This window comes from Plectropomus leopardus, chromosome 14, assembly GCF_008729295.1.
Source record: "Plectropomus leopardus isolate mb chromosome 14, YSFRI_Pleo_2.0, whole genome shotgun sequence".
Lineage (NCBI taxonomy): Eukaryota > Metazoa > Chordata > Actinopteri > Perciformes > Serranidae > Plectropomus > Plectropomus leopardus.
The window spans coordinates 28,173,069-28,191,206 of record NC_056476.1 but is presented as its reverse complement, the minus strand read 5'-3'; the positions used below and the strand labels follow the sequence as shown (position 1 = coordinate 28,191,206).

Here is an 18,138-nt window from a genome sequence, read left to right as displayed (position 1 = left end):
AATTCAGATGTTTGGGGGGGCTCCATTGTTGCTGTGGATAGCCAATCATTCTGTCAGTCTAATATCTCTGCGTATGTTCGCATTATCTCTGTCTTTAAGGTGGAAAATCCCAGCATGCCTAACGATGAAGGCATAACTCCTCTCCATAACGCTGTCTGCGCCGGCCATCACCACATTGTGAAGTTCCTGCTGGACTTCGGAGTGAATGTAAACGCAGCCGACAGTGACGGATGGTCAGTACCTTCAACCAGTCATCCAATCATGTAATAGTCCAGACTAATAATAGAACAGTTGCTGCTGAAGGGCCAGAGGGTGTTTGGGTAATGAACACACTCTGTGGCAGCGATACTGGGGCTCAGCTCAGAGGCAACAATGACAGAGATAATTGCATTTCCAAATTCATTTTGGACTCGGCTGCCTGAGCACTATTGAAAGCAGAGATTACCAAGTCTAATGAGGATCTGCATTCAGAAGTTGCTTCATTTAATTACCGATGCATTTGACTGGATTCATATTTCGTTAATGTCAGCCTGCTTCATGATGACAGCCATTGTGTCTAGATTTTTCGTACAAGTGCATTACTGGAACCTCTTTGTACCATCTAGAATGAGTGGGAATCTTAAAGTCTGTTTAAAATCATACTTTAATACTGTCCCTTTCAGGACCCCTCTGCACTGTGCAGCTTCATGTAACAGTGTGCACCTCTGTAAGATGCTGGTGGAGTCAGGCGCCGCAATTTTTGCCACAACGATAAGTGACGTGGAAACAGCAGCAGATAAATGTGAAGAAATGGAGGAGGGCTACACACAGTGTTCTCAGTTCCTCTATGGTAGGTACATACAGACAGATCATCAATCAAACTAAACTCAGCAGGTCTACATGGGATAAAATGGAATTCTAACTATCGTGCAACAGTTAAACTCTTCACTAAAAGCAACATCGCTGTATTTCCTAAGACACAGTTTCTGTATCTCTCCCAGGCGTACAAGAGAAGTTGGGTGTGATGAACAAAGGCTTGGTGTACAGTCTGTGGGACTACGCGGCCCAGCAGCCCGATGAGCTGTCCTTCAGCGAGGGTGACGCCCTCACTGTGCTGCGTCGGCGTGACGACACTGAGACGGAGTGGTGGTGGGCACGACTAAACGATCGTGAAGGATATGTACCAAGAAACCTGCTGGGGGTAAGAAAACACAGTTCATTACACGAGACAGTTTTCTATAGATGTGTGCACACATGGAGCACTGTCTACTTTAAAGCAATACTTCCCTCTTCAAATGCCTATCTATATTTTAATTACACACCTTGTGTTATGCTGAGTTCTTGAAGAAAACATTTTTTCTAGAATCCACAACTTGAGAAAATGCTGGATGAATTGAAGTCTTAGTCAGCTCTATTTAACATCAATCTCATGTGTATGCTTAATAGGCTTATCTACTTTTCATACCCCCCTGACATTTTATGGGGATATGCTGAATATGATGGTATTTTTGTAAAAAAAAAAAAAAAAAAAAAAGTAAAAGCTGGGCTGTTGGTAATAGAAGTTATTGTGGCATTACATGATGTTTAGCCTACAATGCTGTTTTTCTAATATCTAGTTAGCCTATTAAGACCTTCTTGCTGATGGACCAAATGACTCTTGCTGTGGCAGCAACTGGCACATCAGTGGGCTGAGCAGAAATGATGTGTTGAAAAAAAGTCATGTGGCTAGTAAACTACTTTTGTACTTTTGTATTGAAAAAAGGCCGCCTCAAGAAGTTATATGTATCAATACTCTCAAGGCTTTTTTTTCTCTTTCATTAGTCCATTAATGTTATCCTCACCACTCGCAGCTGCCAGCTGTCTGTTCCACAAGTAGAGACTGACCTCCCGTGGTGCGTGCTGTGCACTACAATACAAGACCACGTCGTAGGATCTCTGTTTTATATAGCATCTCTGTTTAGTTTCACAGAAAGAGGAGCATCTATTTTTTGAAGGTACTGAAATCCATACCTGCGGGATTTCTAAATGAGAGGGTTGATGACGCCCGTCTAATACTCAGTACTTCTCAATAACATGTTGTAGCTTAACCCTTTAACACCTGGACAGACATCACTTTTCTGGTGATGCATTCAGACGCCTTTCACAAGCATTCAAACCTCTGAAACCTGAGAAAATTGGCTCAATTTCTTTCAAAATCACAGAAAAAAACATTATAAGAAACTCTGCAAGGAATGTCCTGCACTCCGCAAATAAATAAGTAAAAAGAGTCAAGGAAATACTTTTGCTAAATTAGCTGGTGGGATTGTTTGATATAATCAAAAAATGAGGGAAAAATGTCCAGAAAAGTTTATTCTTAATTATGTATTTAAACTTGTTATAGAAAAAAAATTGAAGCACTTTCTGTGTGTCTCTTCCCAGTTTTTATCTTTCTTTTTATTTTCAGGTAATTTAAAAAAAAATTTATATAAATTTTTACTACTTTTTGTTTATTTTCTGCTCAGTTGCACATTGCCTTCTACTCATGTTTTTGAAAGAAATCAAGCCAATTTGCTCAGGTTTCAAAGGGTCAAACCTGACTATTCAAAACATTTTAGAATAAAGAGTCTGAGGCACGGATGAGTCTGCCTGAGTCTGCAGAAGTGCTTAGAATAGTAAAAGGCGTGAAATGTCAGGATGGAATGAAAAAATAGATACCACCCAAGCCTGAGAGAGACTGAGACCTGGACTGTACAGCACGAGCTGTGTGAGAGTTTTTACAGGGAAGCTTTGATCGTGTTTTGCTGTTTTAAACGTGGGCACCCTTCACTTCAAATCATCTAGAATTTTCTCCACTGGATTCTTTGTTCACTGTGGAGGCATGTGAGAAAAACAAAGTTTTCTTTACAAATTCAACACAACAGGGGATGAGTTATTGATATATAAATTATTATTTTGAGGATGCAGTATTCTTTTACTGTCCGCCACAAAAGAGTTGGACAAGACAAATGTGGAGAAGTCCAAATCTTGATAGACGTGCTGTGCTCAGTTATGGTTGCTAAGCAATGACTGGACAATCTCTGGGTGTTCATTATTTTTTGAGCCATAGCTATAAAACTGGTATTTAACACTTCATAGCTCTAATCCTAGATTTTGTTTAGAATGTTAGATTTGTGCTAGACATATAAATCTTTATAATTCAAGTGAAGCAATAAAATTAATAACATTATTGGCTATGAAAATCAGGGTTAGAGAATTATGCATTATTGGACAGGGTTTGTGATTGTGTGCACAGTGCCATGTAAGCCTCAGGAGTACATGCACACACTCTGTAAGCTGGGAATTCAATTATTGTAGCAGTTAAGCTGAACTGTGGAGCTTTATTAAAACTGTCCACCACAGTGTTCCACAACTCAAACCTTTCAGCTGCAACTCTACTGTATTATACTGCGTTCATATAATGTCAGAGGTTTCCGAGTTGGAAAGTCATTCTTCCTTCATTGGTGTGTTCGTCTGCTTTGAGGTTACAAAGTGGGAACAACATGGAAGCTACAAAAAAGATGGGGTGCATTTTAATGCTAAGAGCGTTTAAACAAGAGGTTGATAGCTGTTTCCATTTTATTTATATTTGTATTTATTATTTTATTTTTATGCAATTTTGTATATCATATATTTATATATTTTTATATTTAAATTAAGTCACTCTACATGGACAGTTAACACTTATATCATTTTACACTTTACATGTAATCAATCATTGAAATTAAATACGTGAATTAATAAACATTGACTTTTGCTGCCATATTTATGATGCCAAGTCAGTGACTCGTGTTATAAAAATAGCTTTGTTATCAATGTTAGTTTACTCACCTGGCAGGATTTATAGTAAAGACTTTGCTAGCTTGCTACAGCTAATAGTTGCAGATACCCTAAATGGGCAACTACTTAAAGTAAATGATAGCTACTGGAAACAAAATAACAAAATATCAAATTTTTTACCGTCAATTGTTGACACTGTTTTCATGCTTTAAGCCATTTCTGCTGCCCTGAAACATCACGCGAACATCACAACTCGGCAACACGGATATCATTGAAATTTCCTAATATCCTTTACCTAATTACGCCTTTGGAGAGCCGTTCATGTGCTCATAACTTGTAAATACAATCAATACCATATTTGCGAGGAGAACGTGAAGGCAGCGTTACACTAAGGGTAAATAATAACCGAGTGTTGGATCTGTGCATGAAAAGTAGGAAGTAGATGTGAAGTTACAGTTTCCTCAAAAGACCAAAACTCAGTGAATAAGCTGTGTTGAGCAGAGGAAGGAGCTTCTTAAGTTGGCAGATGGATCCTCACAGTGTCTTACAGTTGGCCTTTGTGATGTTCAAGCACCTTGAGAACAATGTTAACATGATGTAATGACCCTGCTGCTCTCTCTCTCTTTCTCTCCTGCTCTCTCCTCAGCTGTATCCAAGGATCAAACCCAGACAACGCTCGCTGGCGTAAAGCCCAGACCAGGAGCCACGTGCACGCTCGCAGAGGGCGCGTGCACACAGAGAAGAAGAGGAGCAGCAGCAGGATGTGGGCGAAATTGTTAGTAGAGAGAGAGAGAGAGAGAAACAAAGGATGGAGGTAGTCGGGAGGCAGGAAGACGAGCTCACACAACTCTGATGAAGCAACTTTTTTTTCCTGTTCTGTTTGGATGCGATGCTGGAACCACGGAGCCATGTTACGGTAGAAGCCTAATATATTTTCACTGAGTAGCTTGGTTAGAGGAAATGGCAACTTATTTTGAGTTTGGCAGTTCAGCGCATGAGAGAAGCTGAATAGAAAAAAAACTGAAAAATATCTATCATTTGGATGCAGCTTTGAGTTCTTCCAGCTCAGAACATAAAAATATGAGCTTGGATTTATGAAGTTTTATCTGACGTTCACCCAAATAATCTCAATCTTTGAATGCCACTTTATTTTTGTATACTTTTAGGGGTCCCATATTAATAAAAGACAGATTTTGTGTGTTTTTTATTGTAAAGGAAGAATTGATAATCAGGGTTTCCCACACATTCATTTATTTGTGGCAGCCCACCCCAATTAAAACATCTGCTGCCGCAACAAATAGATTTTTTATTTTTGGGGCTGGACAGTTCATTAGGAGCACTGTTGAAATATATAAACCATTCGGTTTATTTATTGCATCACACTCTCGGAGTGCAGAGTGTACTCAAGTCACAGACAAAGCAGCAGAACATCAGACGTATTGAAAGTGAATTGAGTGATTGTTTTGCCTCTGAGTCAGGAATAGACATAGTAACAGCGCCGTAATGAAGTCTATGTTCAGCGTAAAGCCAAAAAGACGTGACCATGCGTGATATACGTGCGACCTATCGCAGGATATTTTAAGAGCAGCTGTTAGCACTTAAAGGCTAACTTAAAGAAAAAGAACAGCGCCCGTAAATGTCCACAATTTTGGAAAACTGTGAGATTCAGGGGCTTATTACGCTTCGAGCAGAGGACGAGATCAGCTGCCATATAACAGGGACAGTAAATGATTATCGACATGTTATTGTTAAGAGAGCGCTGCCAATGTATGTATTATACAGTATGTCATACTTTGACGCTCACAAAAAAAAATTATTAATGTCTCTTTTCCAATGTAAGTCAATGGGAAAAGTCTTTCTTGACCTGTGGGCATCACGTGACGGACCCGGATGGTGTGATTCCACTTTTAGCCACTATGTAAAAGTTGCACACTTCCTGGCAGCTTGGCAGAGAGACTGAGACGCTGAATAAGAGCTGCAAACGCTGACTAATCAGAAGAGACTGTACTTTTTCCAAAGTGGGGCTTAAAGAGACAGGTGGTAAAACTGAAAGTTTCAGACAGAGTGAATACAGGTATTTAGGCAGATAGTATGAGAAAAAAAAATGTTTTTTGAACATTAAAGCATGTAAACATGTTCTGGTAGAAATCTTAAATGCAAATATAACACTGAAAATTTGCACAATATGGGACCTTTAATTAAAAAAAAAACACCCAGATGGATCTTCATAAAGCCAAGCTCATAAACAGCATAGCAATGACCATAGTATGTTGTCTGAAAACTTTTCCACACTGTGCGGTGTGAAGATTTAAATGCAGTAAATTCACAGGCTTAGATCAGGGGACAGTGTGTGTGTGAGATGTGACGTGTGAAGTTGGAGAGTGGAAAGTGAGAAAGATACTCTGAATGTGTGTTAAAGGAAGTTTTGTCAGGTTGGTGACGGGCAGCTGTCAGCCGTGTTAGCAGGAATAAAGACGCAGAGTCCAGCAAGCTTTGGATGCATGGTGGCCGAGGTCCACATCAACCCACACGAGCAACGGATGTTGACATGATAATATTACAGCATGGTAACAAAAACAACAACAAAAAAACAGCTTTATTTTGTTTGAAGTGATATCAGAAGAATATTTCCACTCTGATTTCGCAAAAATGCTAAAAAAGAAGCATCTGTTAATGATTACGGATGTCTCAGCCTTTTACTATTCTGTATTTCTGTTGACTCGGCACTGGTGCATGCTGTCATAACAACATCTGTTCCACTGCAAAATGCTGGTGAGAGAGGAGCAAAAAGAAGGAAAAGAAGAATGTGAGAGATGTGTTTGTGAAATGTGAATGAAATTAGTGAAAACCAAAGCAGCTACAACAATAAGTTGGAGGCGTAAAAATGACAATTTATTCTATATTCAGTTTGAACAAAACTTCTTCTAACGTTCACCCATTAACGCCTAACACCCAGTCCAGATAGGACCTGGCATATATTGGTTCTCATACATACTGACAGTACTGGTACCAGGCTCTAACATTAACTATATAATAAAGCAGTGTTTCCTGTCTAAAAAAGCTCAGTGGCACATTTTAAACCAATATGATGAAAATACAATTGCATATATTATCCCTGGGCTGACTGCTTTAGTGTTAAAATGAGGCTAAATTAGCCGAGACTGAATGAAAACAACTTGACTTTCTCTTTTTTTTCATATTTACATATTTCAGTAGTTGTATGAAATGTATTATTCCCCTGAGTTGTTTTATTTAAACTATTGATGTTTTTCTATTTATTATTATTATTATTATTATTATTATTATTATTATTATTATTAGACCCACTGCTCTTTTTTGTTTCTGTGTTAGTGTCAGCGCCACTCACTGCTGCCACCCGGTGTACAGACAGGTCCTGACACGTTTCCCCGACCACGCTGTGTAAAATTTGAGACAATAAGTTTAGTGATGTTTGATGTGAGGATGGCACATCAGTGTGTGACATGTGCAAACCATTACTTTGTGTATATGCAACCTGTAACGACACAGCTAATGTACAATAATAATAAAGAAGGTATAATCGCTACAGTCAGCGCTGTGGCTCGGACTCACTCTCTCTCTTTCTGACACACACAAACACACACACCCATTCCAGCCCTGGTAATAAACAGTTGGACTTTAGAGGAGGATAAAAGTTCAAAGGTCACTCAGGTGTCTGCAGCGACAGGAGGCTTTATTCACGTAAGTTTATCTCTGTTTAAATTTACAATAGAGTCAGGCTGTGTAATTATTGTTTGTGACTGAGTTTGTTTTACAGCCCTTTCATAGAAGCTAAAGCATGCTGGTACAATTTAACTACAGTACAAACAAATACTATATTGAAAATTTAGATATTTCTTTTCAAATAAAAGAAAACAGTCAACCACAGTGGTGAACAACAAAATGTAAGTCTGTGAATTTGCGATGCCATCACAAATCTGGGGCAGACAAAGGTCTTACAAAGGGGTTCTTTAAATTGACTTTTTTTCTGCCACATTCTCAAACTGTCAGTCATTATTATTATTGTTATTATTATCACTTTTTTATTAGTAGTAGTAGCAGTAGTAGTATGCTTTGTTGTTGTTATTATTATCATTCATATAAGTAGCAGCAGTAAATTGTGTTGTGTGGTTTTGGTTTGAAAATGTTTCTTTTTTTTCCCCCACGTTTTGTACATTGACTAGAAGTAGATGGCGTTTGATAATTTCACATGAAGAAAATGAGTTTGATTATTATTTATTATTATTATTATTATTTCATTTTATTTACTATTCTTTTTATTATAAAAATTGAAAAAAATAACATTTTGGAGTAGTAAAACAAACAAATTTATTAAAGTAATTGAAGTAGCACGTTTATTTTGAAGTAGCCACCGGAAGTGCTGGTGTTTTGCTTGTTGAAGGCGGTCTCAGGCTGTTTTCAGGCTGTTTTCAGGCTGTTTTCATCAGGTTTTCATGTGTTTCTGTCACAGGAAGCTGCTCTGCTGTGCTAGCACAGTGTAGCGTGCCCCGCTAACATGGTGCTTTCTGTATAAATTAACCGCCGTATCACGTAATGGTCGGAGGCTCGTTCAACAACATGTTTTATGCAAACGTAAGTCAACATTTAATATCTTCAAAAACACTTTCTGAATGACGTACAGTTTAAATTAAGGTTAAATCATGACATCGGTTTAAATAGTAAGTTAGCCCACTGTCCGTCACGTATGTTTGTATTCATAAGGATTTGCTGCGTCACAATATCGATGTTTGATTTGTGTATTGTGTATGTATTTATAATAGATCCATGTATGGAGGCTCACACGGGCCAATATTAAATCACGACAATGGCTCCTCTCTGTGGACCAAACTTACTAAAAACCTGAAACAAAACAATAAAAAGATACATTTTGACCTGGATAGCTTAGTAAAAATAAATAAATAAATAAATAAATAAAGACTAAGCCTAAAGGTAACAAGCCATGCAGCGTGTTTAGTTGTTTGAGACATTTCTGCTGCCAACACATTATCATGGTGTAATGGACAAAACTGTGTCCTCCAGAAACAATGTCCCAGTTTGTCACAATTATTCCCAGAATAGTTGTGACCTCATGTGCACCTGCCTGCTGCTCAATGGTGAATTTTACCAAAATAGCTGCATTTACTTAAGTACTGTAGACTACTTCGAGTTCAGAATTTAGGTTTTTGTACTGTACTCGAGTCTTTTTTATGCCACTTTACCCTTTAACTCTACTTCATCTCAGAAGGAAATATAGTTTTTGTTTGACAAGGCTACTTTTATGCGAAAGCTTAAGTTACTAGTTACTTCACAAGTTAAAATCTTTGGCATGAAAACATGGAATAGCTTTATAAAAATCAAATTTTCCTGTCACAAATTAAACTACTCAACAGTTTATTGGTTACAAGTACAGCTGAAACAACAAGACAATTAATTAATTACCTGGTTGTCAGAAAATTAACTGTGAACTATTCTGATAAACATTGAAGTCTTTGTCTTTTTTATTTTATTTTATTTTTTCTATTTTTCAGTTTTTTATTTTTAAATTGTCTGCACTGAGCACTTTTACTTGTAAATTCTCCTGATTATGCTTACATAGTTTTATTGAACTATCATTTTACCTGTAACAGAGTTTTGTTGTTTTTTTTTACAGTGTGTTTATTAAAATGTTCACTCAGTAAAGGAATTGCATACTTTTTCCACTACTGCTAATACTACTACTACTACTACTACTACTACTACTTCTACCTATTACCTGTTCTGCAGCTGCACATGTAGTCAGCGCAGTCTGTGCAGAGCACAGTCGGCAGGACAGTGTGAACACTGACACCTCTTGTAATAAAACTCTGTAGTAAAGATGATGTATTGTCCTGTGGACCAGCTTCTCCTGGTGGACACATCGGAGAACTGCTGGCTGCTAAATAACTTTCCACTTGGACCAAAACATTTAACCCCCTTAACCAAAGTCCTCTCAGTAGCTTTTTCTGGAGCTTAGTCGTCGTCACACTCAACTTTCTATTGAACACATTGTTGGGCATTTTAGTGAAAGTAGGCTCATCATGGCGAATCATTTCCACATCAACACCCCGCTGCTGGAGAGCGTCAGTATGTCCAAACGTGTTGGAACCAGCGTCTTCCTGAAGATGGAGAACTCGCAGCCCTCTGGCTCCTTCAAGATCCGTGGGTATTGGACACCTCTGCCAGCAGGTAGGAGCCCCGCCCTCCGCTTCATATTCACCTCCATCACATCAGACTCTGCAGCTCTGATAGGTCATTTGACTTTAAGGCTGATGTCCGCTGACTGTGCTTTAGATCTCAGCTAATCATATAACTGTAAGCATGTTAATGTATATACAGTATATGGAAAAAAATCACTAACTTGTCCTTTTTATTTGATTGCTCTCCTGCAGCTCGCCACACAGTCCAAAGGCGTTGTCTGCTCCTCAGGTGACATTTCTCCTGTGAGACAGCATGTTAATATGAATGATACAGAAATTATTGGTGACTCTTACAGAACATGATGTTTTTTCTAGGAGGTAATGCTGGTTTGGCTGCAGCTTACGTTGCCAGAAAAATGGGTATACCTGCCACAATCGTGGTCCCGTCCTCGTCTCCTCAGCTGGTGGTTCAGAGACTCCAGGATCAGGGCGCCACTGTCAAGATGACAGGCAGGGTGAGGTATACTAAATATTTATAAGTGATCTCTGTTCTCAAATGATCATGGTTAGTTAACCCTTTGAAACTGGAGCAAAGTGGTGTGATTTTTTTCTATGGAAAAAAAGGCCAAAAAATTTTATTACAATTTTGAGGGACAAACTTAGCAAGAGATGTCCCACAAATTGTGAGAAATTAGTAAAAGGTGTCAAGAAAATGATCTGAAAAAAGTTGGGAGGATCATTAGAAAATTATACCAAAAAGGGAAAAAGTGAAGGGAAAATGTCCAGAAAACTGTATTTGAAAAAATATATATGTTATTGATTATTTATTTATATATCTGTAATTATGTTATGAAATAAAAATGAATATATATACATATAGTTTAAAATAATTTTTTTAAATCTTTTTTTTTCAATTTTAGTTTAAATGGGTTTGATTTCTTGGGTAAACATGGGTAAAAACAAAAAAAGTCAATGACCAACTTGGCAAGAAATGTCCCACAAAGTTCCAAAAATTAGTAAGAATTGACAGAAATTGATAATTGGAGTGAAGGAAGGGAGAAAAAAGGGAAAAAATCCAGAAAACTATATTCTATTTTTGTACCATATTTTGTCCATATTTAAGATAATATAGAAAAAAAACATTCAAATACATTTTCCAGCTATTTTTAGGGGTAATTTTATTGTTGGTTTTTGTTTTTTACTTGTTTTTTTCCCCCTTAAATTTAATTTTTGGGGGCCATGTCTTGTTAGGATTCGTATTGCCTTCGTGTTTTTGGAAGAAATCAAACCAATTTGCCCAAGTTTCAAAGGGTTAAAAGAAATGAAATCAATCAGAAGACTCAGCAGTGAATCTATGAGTGTTTTTTAGTCTTTGGAATGAAAACGAACACGAGCTTTCGAAGAGAAAATGAAGTCAGATCTTTTTCCGCAGGTTTGGGATGATGCCAATGCAGAAGCTCTCAGACTGTCAGAAACTGAAGGACTCACATACGTCCCCCCGTTCGATCACCCCCTGCTCTGGTAAAAAAAACTCTCAACACTATTGAAGCTTCCTGCATTGCAGTAGAAATGACTGAATGACAAAACTGCAGTATTCACTTCTTCCTCACTCACACACACACACACACACACACACAGGCAGGGCCACAGCAGTCTGGTCTCAGAGGTCTCGGCCTCTCTGGGTCCCGGGTTGAAGCCCGGAGCTGTGCTGTTGTCTGTGGGCGGAGGGGGGCTTCTCTGTGGCATCATCCAGGGCCTGAAGGATGTAGGCTGGACAGATGTACCCATCATCGCCATGGAGACGGTGGGGGCAGACTGTTTCAACGCTGCAGTTAAGGCGGGAAGGGTGGTCACCTTGGATGACATCACCAGGTGAGAGGAGCTGAAATGTTTTGTGAAGTGTGTTGAATGAAACTCAGCTGACTTCGTCCTCCTCTGTCTGTCTCTCCCCAGTGAGGCCAAATGTCTCGGAGCAAAGACAGTTTGCAAGAAAGCTTTTGAATACAGTCAGGGCAGCGAGGTGACAATCATCTCTGAGCTGGTGACGGACCAGCAGGCTCTGCACGCTGTGGAGACATTCCTGGGTAAGTCTGATTTTAATGTTCATAAACTTTCCTTTGACTGGTAATGACTTTTCAGCAGTCCAAATATGATCTTACTTTAACCCTTCGGCACTGTTAAGCACATTTTATGCAATTTTCATTCTTCATTTTTTGATCATTTTGGCTGTGTTCGTGCATATGGAATACATTTTGTCAACATTGTGTATTTTTGTTTAATCTGTGAATTTCCAGCTCAGCTTCTACAATACGCCTAAAATACACTGTGGAAACTAAATTGTTACATTCATACTGTTAAGTGCAAAAAATGCATCATTGAAACCCATTCAAACTGTAATTTTTGATCCCACAGTCATCAAAGCATAAAAAACATGCATTGCATTACCTCTGGGTATCATTCTGGGCTTTTGCCTTGGAATTTGTCATTTTTACCATATTTGGCATATGAAGAAAATTCATGTTATTTTGTCACAATTGTGTCACAATCTGTTGCTGAAAATCACTGACATATCCCAGACTGTGATAATCCAAAACAAAAATCCACTTAGCATGTGGCATCATGAAAAAAAAACCCTAGCATTTAAAACGTTAAAATTCTATTAAAAAAAAAAAAAAAAGAATATTTGATATTTATGATAAGGACTGATGAAAGCAGTAAAATAATATTCATGTATAATATTTTTTAAAGCTTGATTTTGAAAAAGCGCATTTTGTGGTGTGTGTAATATTAAAGCTAAGGGTTAATGGTTCGGTGAGTAGGATTTAGGGGTGTATTGATTTGGCAGAAATGAAATATAATTTAGATGTTTTCTTTAGTGTATAATCACCTGAAATTAAGAATTGATGAGTTTCCGTTTTCTTAGAATGAGCGGTTGATATCTACATAGGGTGTGGTTCCATTTTTATTCCCACAGTTGCCCAGAACGGAAACCCCGCCAAAAAAACATTGGCTCTTAAACAGACACACAGTCTTTTTGCTTTGGCCAAAGTAGTTATAAGCTCCTCCATGATGAGAGCATCAGAAAAATGATTTTATTTTCAAACACGAGACTGTTTAATTCAGTGTTTTAACCGCTTTAAATCAGCAGGTCAGGGTTTTTTTTGTGTGTAGGGGGGGGTTGCAGATAATTCAATTCCCAGTTAAAAAAAAAAACACCTGAACAGTGAACAGTGAAGGAATCTTCAGCAGGAGTTGATGTTCGGCATGTGGGAGAAATCTCAGCTTGTTGCAATGTGCAATTCTCACCACTAGATGGCACTAAATTCCACACGCTGCCCACTGACATAATAAACAATTAGCCTCGCTTTATGATTTTCATTGGAAGCATCAGCCTTATTACCCCTTATTTGTGTGTGTGTGTGTGTGTTTGTGTGTGTGTGTGTGTGTGTGTGTGTGTGTGTGTGTGTGGTCGGTCTTGTAGATGAGGAGCGTGTGTTGGTGGAGATGGCATGTGGAGCAGCACTGGCAGCGGTCTACAGTGGACTCATAGGCAGATTACAGGATGAAGGTAACTACTCTGGAGTCATCAGCACCTTAAAGCTCTTCATCAACATGCCTCTGCTGTGCGTTAGCTAAACCTTTTTTCTTAGTGTTCCTCTCAGTTACAACTCTTCTGTTTGCTCACTGTGTGCTTGGCAGAGAAATCAAGATACATTACAAAGTTTTCAGCTAAATTATGTGGTTGATAGTTCATTGCAAACATGCAATGTTCTTGCACTGTGTGCATTATAAGACCTCTCAGACTACCATAATGTTTGAATAGGAATTGTTATGGTTTCAACCTCTAGCTCACCTGGTGCACACCAGAGCTCTGATTCTCTGGCCAAACCTGATTGGATCCGATCCCACCTGAAGGCTTTGTGCTGCACCGGGCTGCAACTTCTCACTACTCCCTCAGGCCTGTATGGGGTCAGGTTTTCACTGACTTAATATGTATTTATTTATTTTTAAGAAAAAAATATCTTGAAATGTCTCGTGCTTAAATGGCACTTTGGCAAGAGGTTTAATGGACTGAATCAAGAAGGGAAGAGAGAGAAGGGAGAGAAAGTGAAGAAAGTGTTTGTTTCTGCCTTCCCAGCAGTGGGAGAGATGTGTGTAACATGCAGCGGTGAGTGATCGTCATCTGCACGCTGCATTGCCGTGGATCACTGTGCGTACTAGACGCACTGCGAGGCGCAGCCTGCTTTGCAGAACGCGTCATGCACGTGATGACAAACAGACAGAAGAGAAGAAGTGTGATGAAACACACCAGCCCTCAGCTTGTAATACATGTTTTCATATTAGTCAGGCTCGGCTCAGGCTTGGACAGAAACTGCTGGTTCATGTAGGATCGGGCTGATTGTTTTGGGCCTGATCTGAGCTCCAGTGTGCACTGCATGTAGCCTGAGTCTTTTTCATCAGCGCAGGTTTGATACCAACCTGCACGCCGTGCTGCTCGTACGGCTCCCTCTCTTTCCCACTTTTCCTGCCTGTCTAGCTGTCCTTGTCAATAAAGGCAAAATGCCCCCAGAAATAGTCAGAAATATTTAGGATGAAACTTACTGTATATAATAACTCCTTTATAATGTGTGACAAGTTCAGGAGCTGATCATTTTTGTTCCTCCACACCTTTTTTTAGGTCGGCTGGCGACTCCCCTGGGCCCCCTGCTGGTGGTCGTGTGCGGCGGCAGCAGCGTCGACATGCAGCAACTGACCAACCTCAAACACAAACTGCACACTTAAAGAGCTGCATATACGTAAATGTGTGTATGCGTGCAGTATGTGACAGGCCAGTGTTGGGTCACAGCAGCGAAAATAATTGAATCGATGTAATCGAAGTGAATAAAAGTGAATAAAAGAAAAGGCAGAAGAACTACAGAAACATCTAATTTAGAGTCAAAGGTGTTGTTGCAGTGTTGGTGTAAAAATATTAGTGCTGCTTCTAATATTACAGTGTAAAGTCACTAAAAGTCTAATATTGCAGTAACATATTTTTGAAAACCCAAATTTCCCCAGTTGTAAATGACTAAAGTTCATTACATGAGCGTATGCTGTGATCGTGCTGAGCTAACTGAACTGTCACATGCAGTTCTGAGGTTTCCCCACATGGTGGAGTCACAGTTCACTGTTCATACAAGACTCCGACCCTCCACACAGTCTGACACAGAAAACCTCACAGAGAAACAAAGTGTTTTTTCTACTTCAAACTGATATCTGTCAATGTGATTTATTCAAAAATTCATTGTATTTCAGCAAAAACAGTCTGCTCTTACATCTCCTATCCACACACCGATATTGGTACATTTCTGTCTTCTCCTGGTCTTTTTTTTTGGTATGTTCTCCAAAGCATTCATTTATTTCAGATGAACAAAACTGATCTTTGACTACACATTAAATGTAGGAGTGTGGTCAGTGTGTGCGATGTGTAGGGAGTCATTACTATGGAAACTGGTCCTCTCTGCTCTGCCCCCATCAGAGACATCAGGAGAAAGAGTTGCATTTGACATCATATTTATAGTCTTCGGCTTCTGAGCCCTCAGACAGCTGCGTGTGATGTGAGGTTTGCAAATGGCGCAAACTTTATGGTAATCGTTGTGATCACATAATCCATAAACACATCTTTTAAAAAGCATCTCAGATGATGTTTTGATCAGAACAATCGAAACTTCAACACATACAGAGTCAAAAGTAACCTCTACAGTATTCCAATATGTTGTACAGGGCTCAGTTGCAGGATTTAGCAAATTTTCGGATAAGTAAAGAGGGCATGGTTAAAGATATAGAGTCTGGCATTTCCCCACAATAGTGTATTTGCAGCAGTGCATTTTAAGAAAGATGGAAAAGCAGTTTGCTTGTAGTTAGAGAAAACAAGGGCTTGATCATCATCAATCTAGGCTGACCTTGAGCAACTGTTAAGACGTCTGTACGGTATCTGTGTACATGGTTGAGGAGAAAATAAAAATACAAAATATCAGACTGAGATGATTATGACTGCAGCAGAACTGAAAAGAGGGAAAGTGAGAAGCGCTTCGTCTCCTCCGTGTGCTGTTGGATGATGTAGGCGAGGAGAACTGAGGGATGAGACAGGTGGGTGTCTCAGAAGGACCATCTCTCCTGTCAAAATCAATGTGAACGTGTCCCAAACTGTGACGGGAACTTTTTTCATTATGTGATGATAATAAAAGCTGATTTTTAATTAACATATTTGATAATAAAATAATTAAAGTAAACGTTGTCATTGGTTTTTGCATCGTTAGTTTGAATTCTTCTTCCTCATGGTCCACTTACTAGGTTTCTTCCAGAGCTTTCAGACAAATTACATGGCCCTTTTATACAAATAATTTTGTCATGTAGATGATTCAGTGTGACCTAAGTATGGCACTTTCATATAAGGACTCTCTTCATGTGCATCAGTAAAAGCATCATGGTTGCATCTGTATTTTTAGTTAAATATAGAAAAAACATGAAAAGAAGTTGTAATTTTTTCATTTTGTGACGAAGAAAAAGCAATTAATCAGAAAAGGAAAATTTCTAACTCACACTGGAATTTTGGCTTATTTGCTGCTTATTTACTTTATTTACATCAACGACCTTAAAAAGTTATATTTGGATGTGAGTTCTGCGAGCATTCACAATCCACGTTCTTCAAAAAGTTTGAGTATTTTCAGTCTTCTGTACACTTTTTTTTGGCAGTCAACATTTTTCAACATAGAAACTTCATTCAGTTCGCTACTTACTCATTCTTTAAGCTACAAACTCCCTTTAGACCTTCCTGCGTTCCACATCTTTCATATATCATTATGCGACTTTTAAAGCCAGCAATTCAGTTTGGTGTCAGCTTTTCAAAGAACCTTAAAATATTCCACGTACTTAATACATTATGATTATTTTTCAGCTTTTCAGTGAAAGAAGTGAATGTTAAAGCCACCCCACTTGTCAAACTATTTATTCACCTTCTCCTTACACATTTAAGCTAGCTATTCAGCGTTGCATTGGCTTTTCAACGTCCAGCATTCACACTGCACATTCTTCAGAAACTGCATTCTCTGACTGACGCTGATTGAATAATTTGAGTGCATCACTTTTTGTAGGAAAACGTGCCAACAGTTTGTGAGAACAGCTTGGATTTTAACACATTTCATTCCCACCACCACGTAATGCGTTAAGACTTTGTGTCCCTTTTTGCAAATTTCTATGAGACCGTGCTGACTGATAACATGGAGGCGCTACAGACACAGATGCTTTTTAGGGTTTTCAGAGCTTTGCACATTCTGCATTCACAGCCCTGAGTACATTACAGCCTTCATTTGACAATAACATCGCTTTTTACAAGCATCATGTATATTTTGAGGTGCTTGTTGCTAAGCAATAAACAGCATCGCTGGCTTGGCATGAATACATTTTACGCAGAAGAGGTGATATAAGTCAATATATTGCAGTTACGAAACACCTCTCATTCAGTCACAATGTGAGGCTCCTCTGAATAACCAATTTTCCCAGCAGCACCACAGCAGCAGCAGGCTGATTGAAGTGTGTAATTCCCAGGAGCGCTGTTGGTGTTCACACAGCAAGGTCATACGTGGAGTGATTGTGCTGTGAATGCTGCTCTCTTGTGTCAGACTGTGATATAAAACCCTCCCAGTCCATCCGAAAGGTTAACGCTAACATTAAAGGACTGTAATAAGCTTAATTGGACATGTTGACGTGGAGAAATGATCTTTTCTGCCCGTGTATGATTGAATATTAGATTATTTAGGTCTTCCCTCCTGGTCTAAATGATGTACCTGTTCAGATGAATTTACCTGACCCGCAGCTGCTCAGTCCTCTGCTGAGCGTGATCTGGGCAGCCTGCAGACGGAGGAGCTAATGGACATGCCAGCCCATTTCTATGACAACAGGAAGGAGCAGCTTTGATGAGCCCAGCAGAGGGCATGTGAGCTGAGCCGCAGCTAAAAATAGCACCAAGTAAACAAGAATGAATGGAGAAGAGAAAGACATTTAAACAGTGCATGTATGTCTATGCAGATGGATGTGTTTGTGCACAAATTTGTTTTTGTGCATTTTTTTTTGTTACAATCTTCATACAGCCGACTATTATCTCATTTTTCCAATACACTGTGTTCCAGATGTGCTCTGTATTTGTTTTGTCATT

The 18,138-nt window shown here is 38.9% G+C and overlaps 2 protein-coding genes across 4 annotated transcripts in view; both read left to right on the top strand.

Moving 5' to 3' along the window:
- Positions 1–4,708, top strand: part of LOC121953508 (apoptosis-stimulating of p53 protein 1-like) — a 71,440-nt gene extending 66,732 nt beyond the window's left edge. For 2 of the 3 annotated variants that reach the window (XM_042500669.1, XM_042500670.1), the window contains 4 exons: positions 100–233; positions 663–829; positions 981–1,180; positions 4,421–4,707. In XM_042500669.1, coding sequence (XP_042356603.1) covers positions 100–233; positions 663–829; positions 981–1,180; positions 4,421–4,462 — 543 coding nt within the window. In that variant the 3' untranslated portion in view covers positions 4,463–4,707. Of the gene's footprint in view, positions 1–99; positions 234–662; positions 830–980; positions 1,181–4,420 lie in introns of all 3 variants that reach the window. The other variant, XM_042500668.1, reaches the window with a different exon arrangement.
- Positions 4,709–8,200: 3,492 nt separating this feature from the next.
- LOC121954146 (L-serine dehydratase/L-threonine deaminase-like) lies at positions 8,201–16,166 on the top strand. Its single transcript, XM_042501487.1, is given in 10 exon segments — positions 8,201–8,385; positions 9,833–9,971; positions 9,973–9,996; positions 10,200–10,236; positions 10,323–10,462; positions 11,380–11,468; positions 11,586–11,819; positions 11,901–12,031; positions 13,429–13,515; positions 14,626–16,166. Coding segments are annotated over 10 exon segments (993 nt in total). The 5' UTR covers positions 8,201–8,377; the 3' UTR covers positions 14,730–16,166.
- Positions 16,167–18,138: the final 1,972 nt, after the last annotated feature.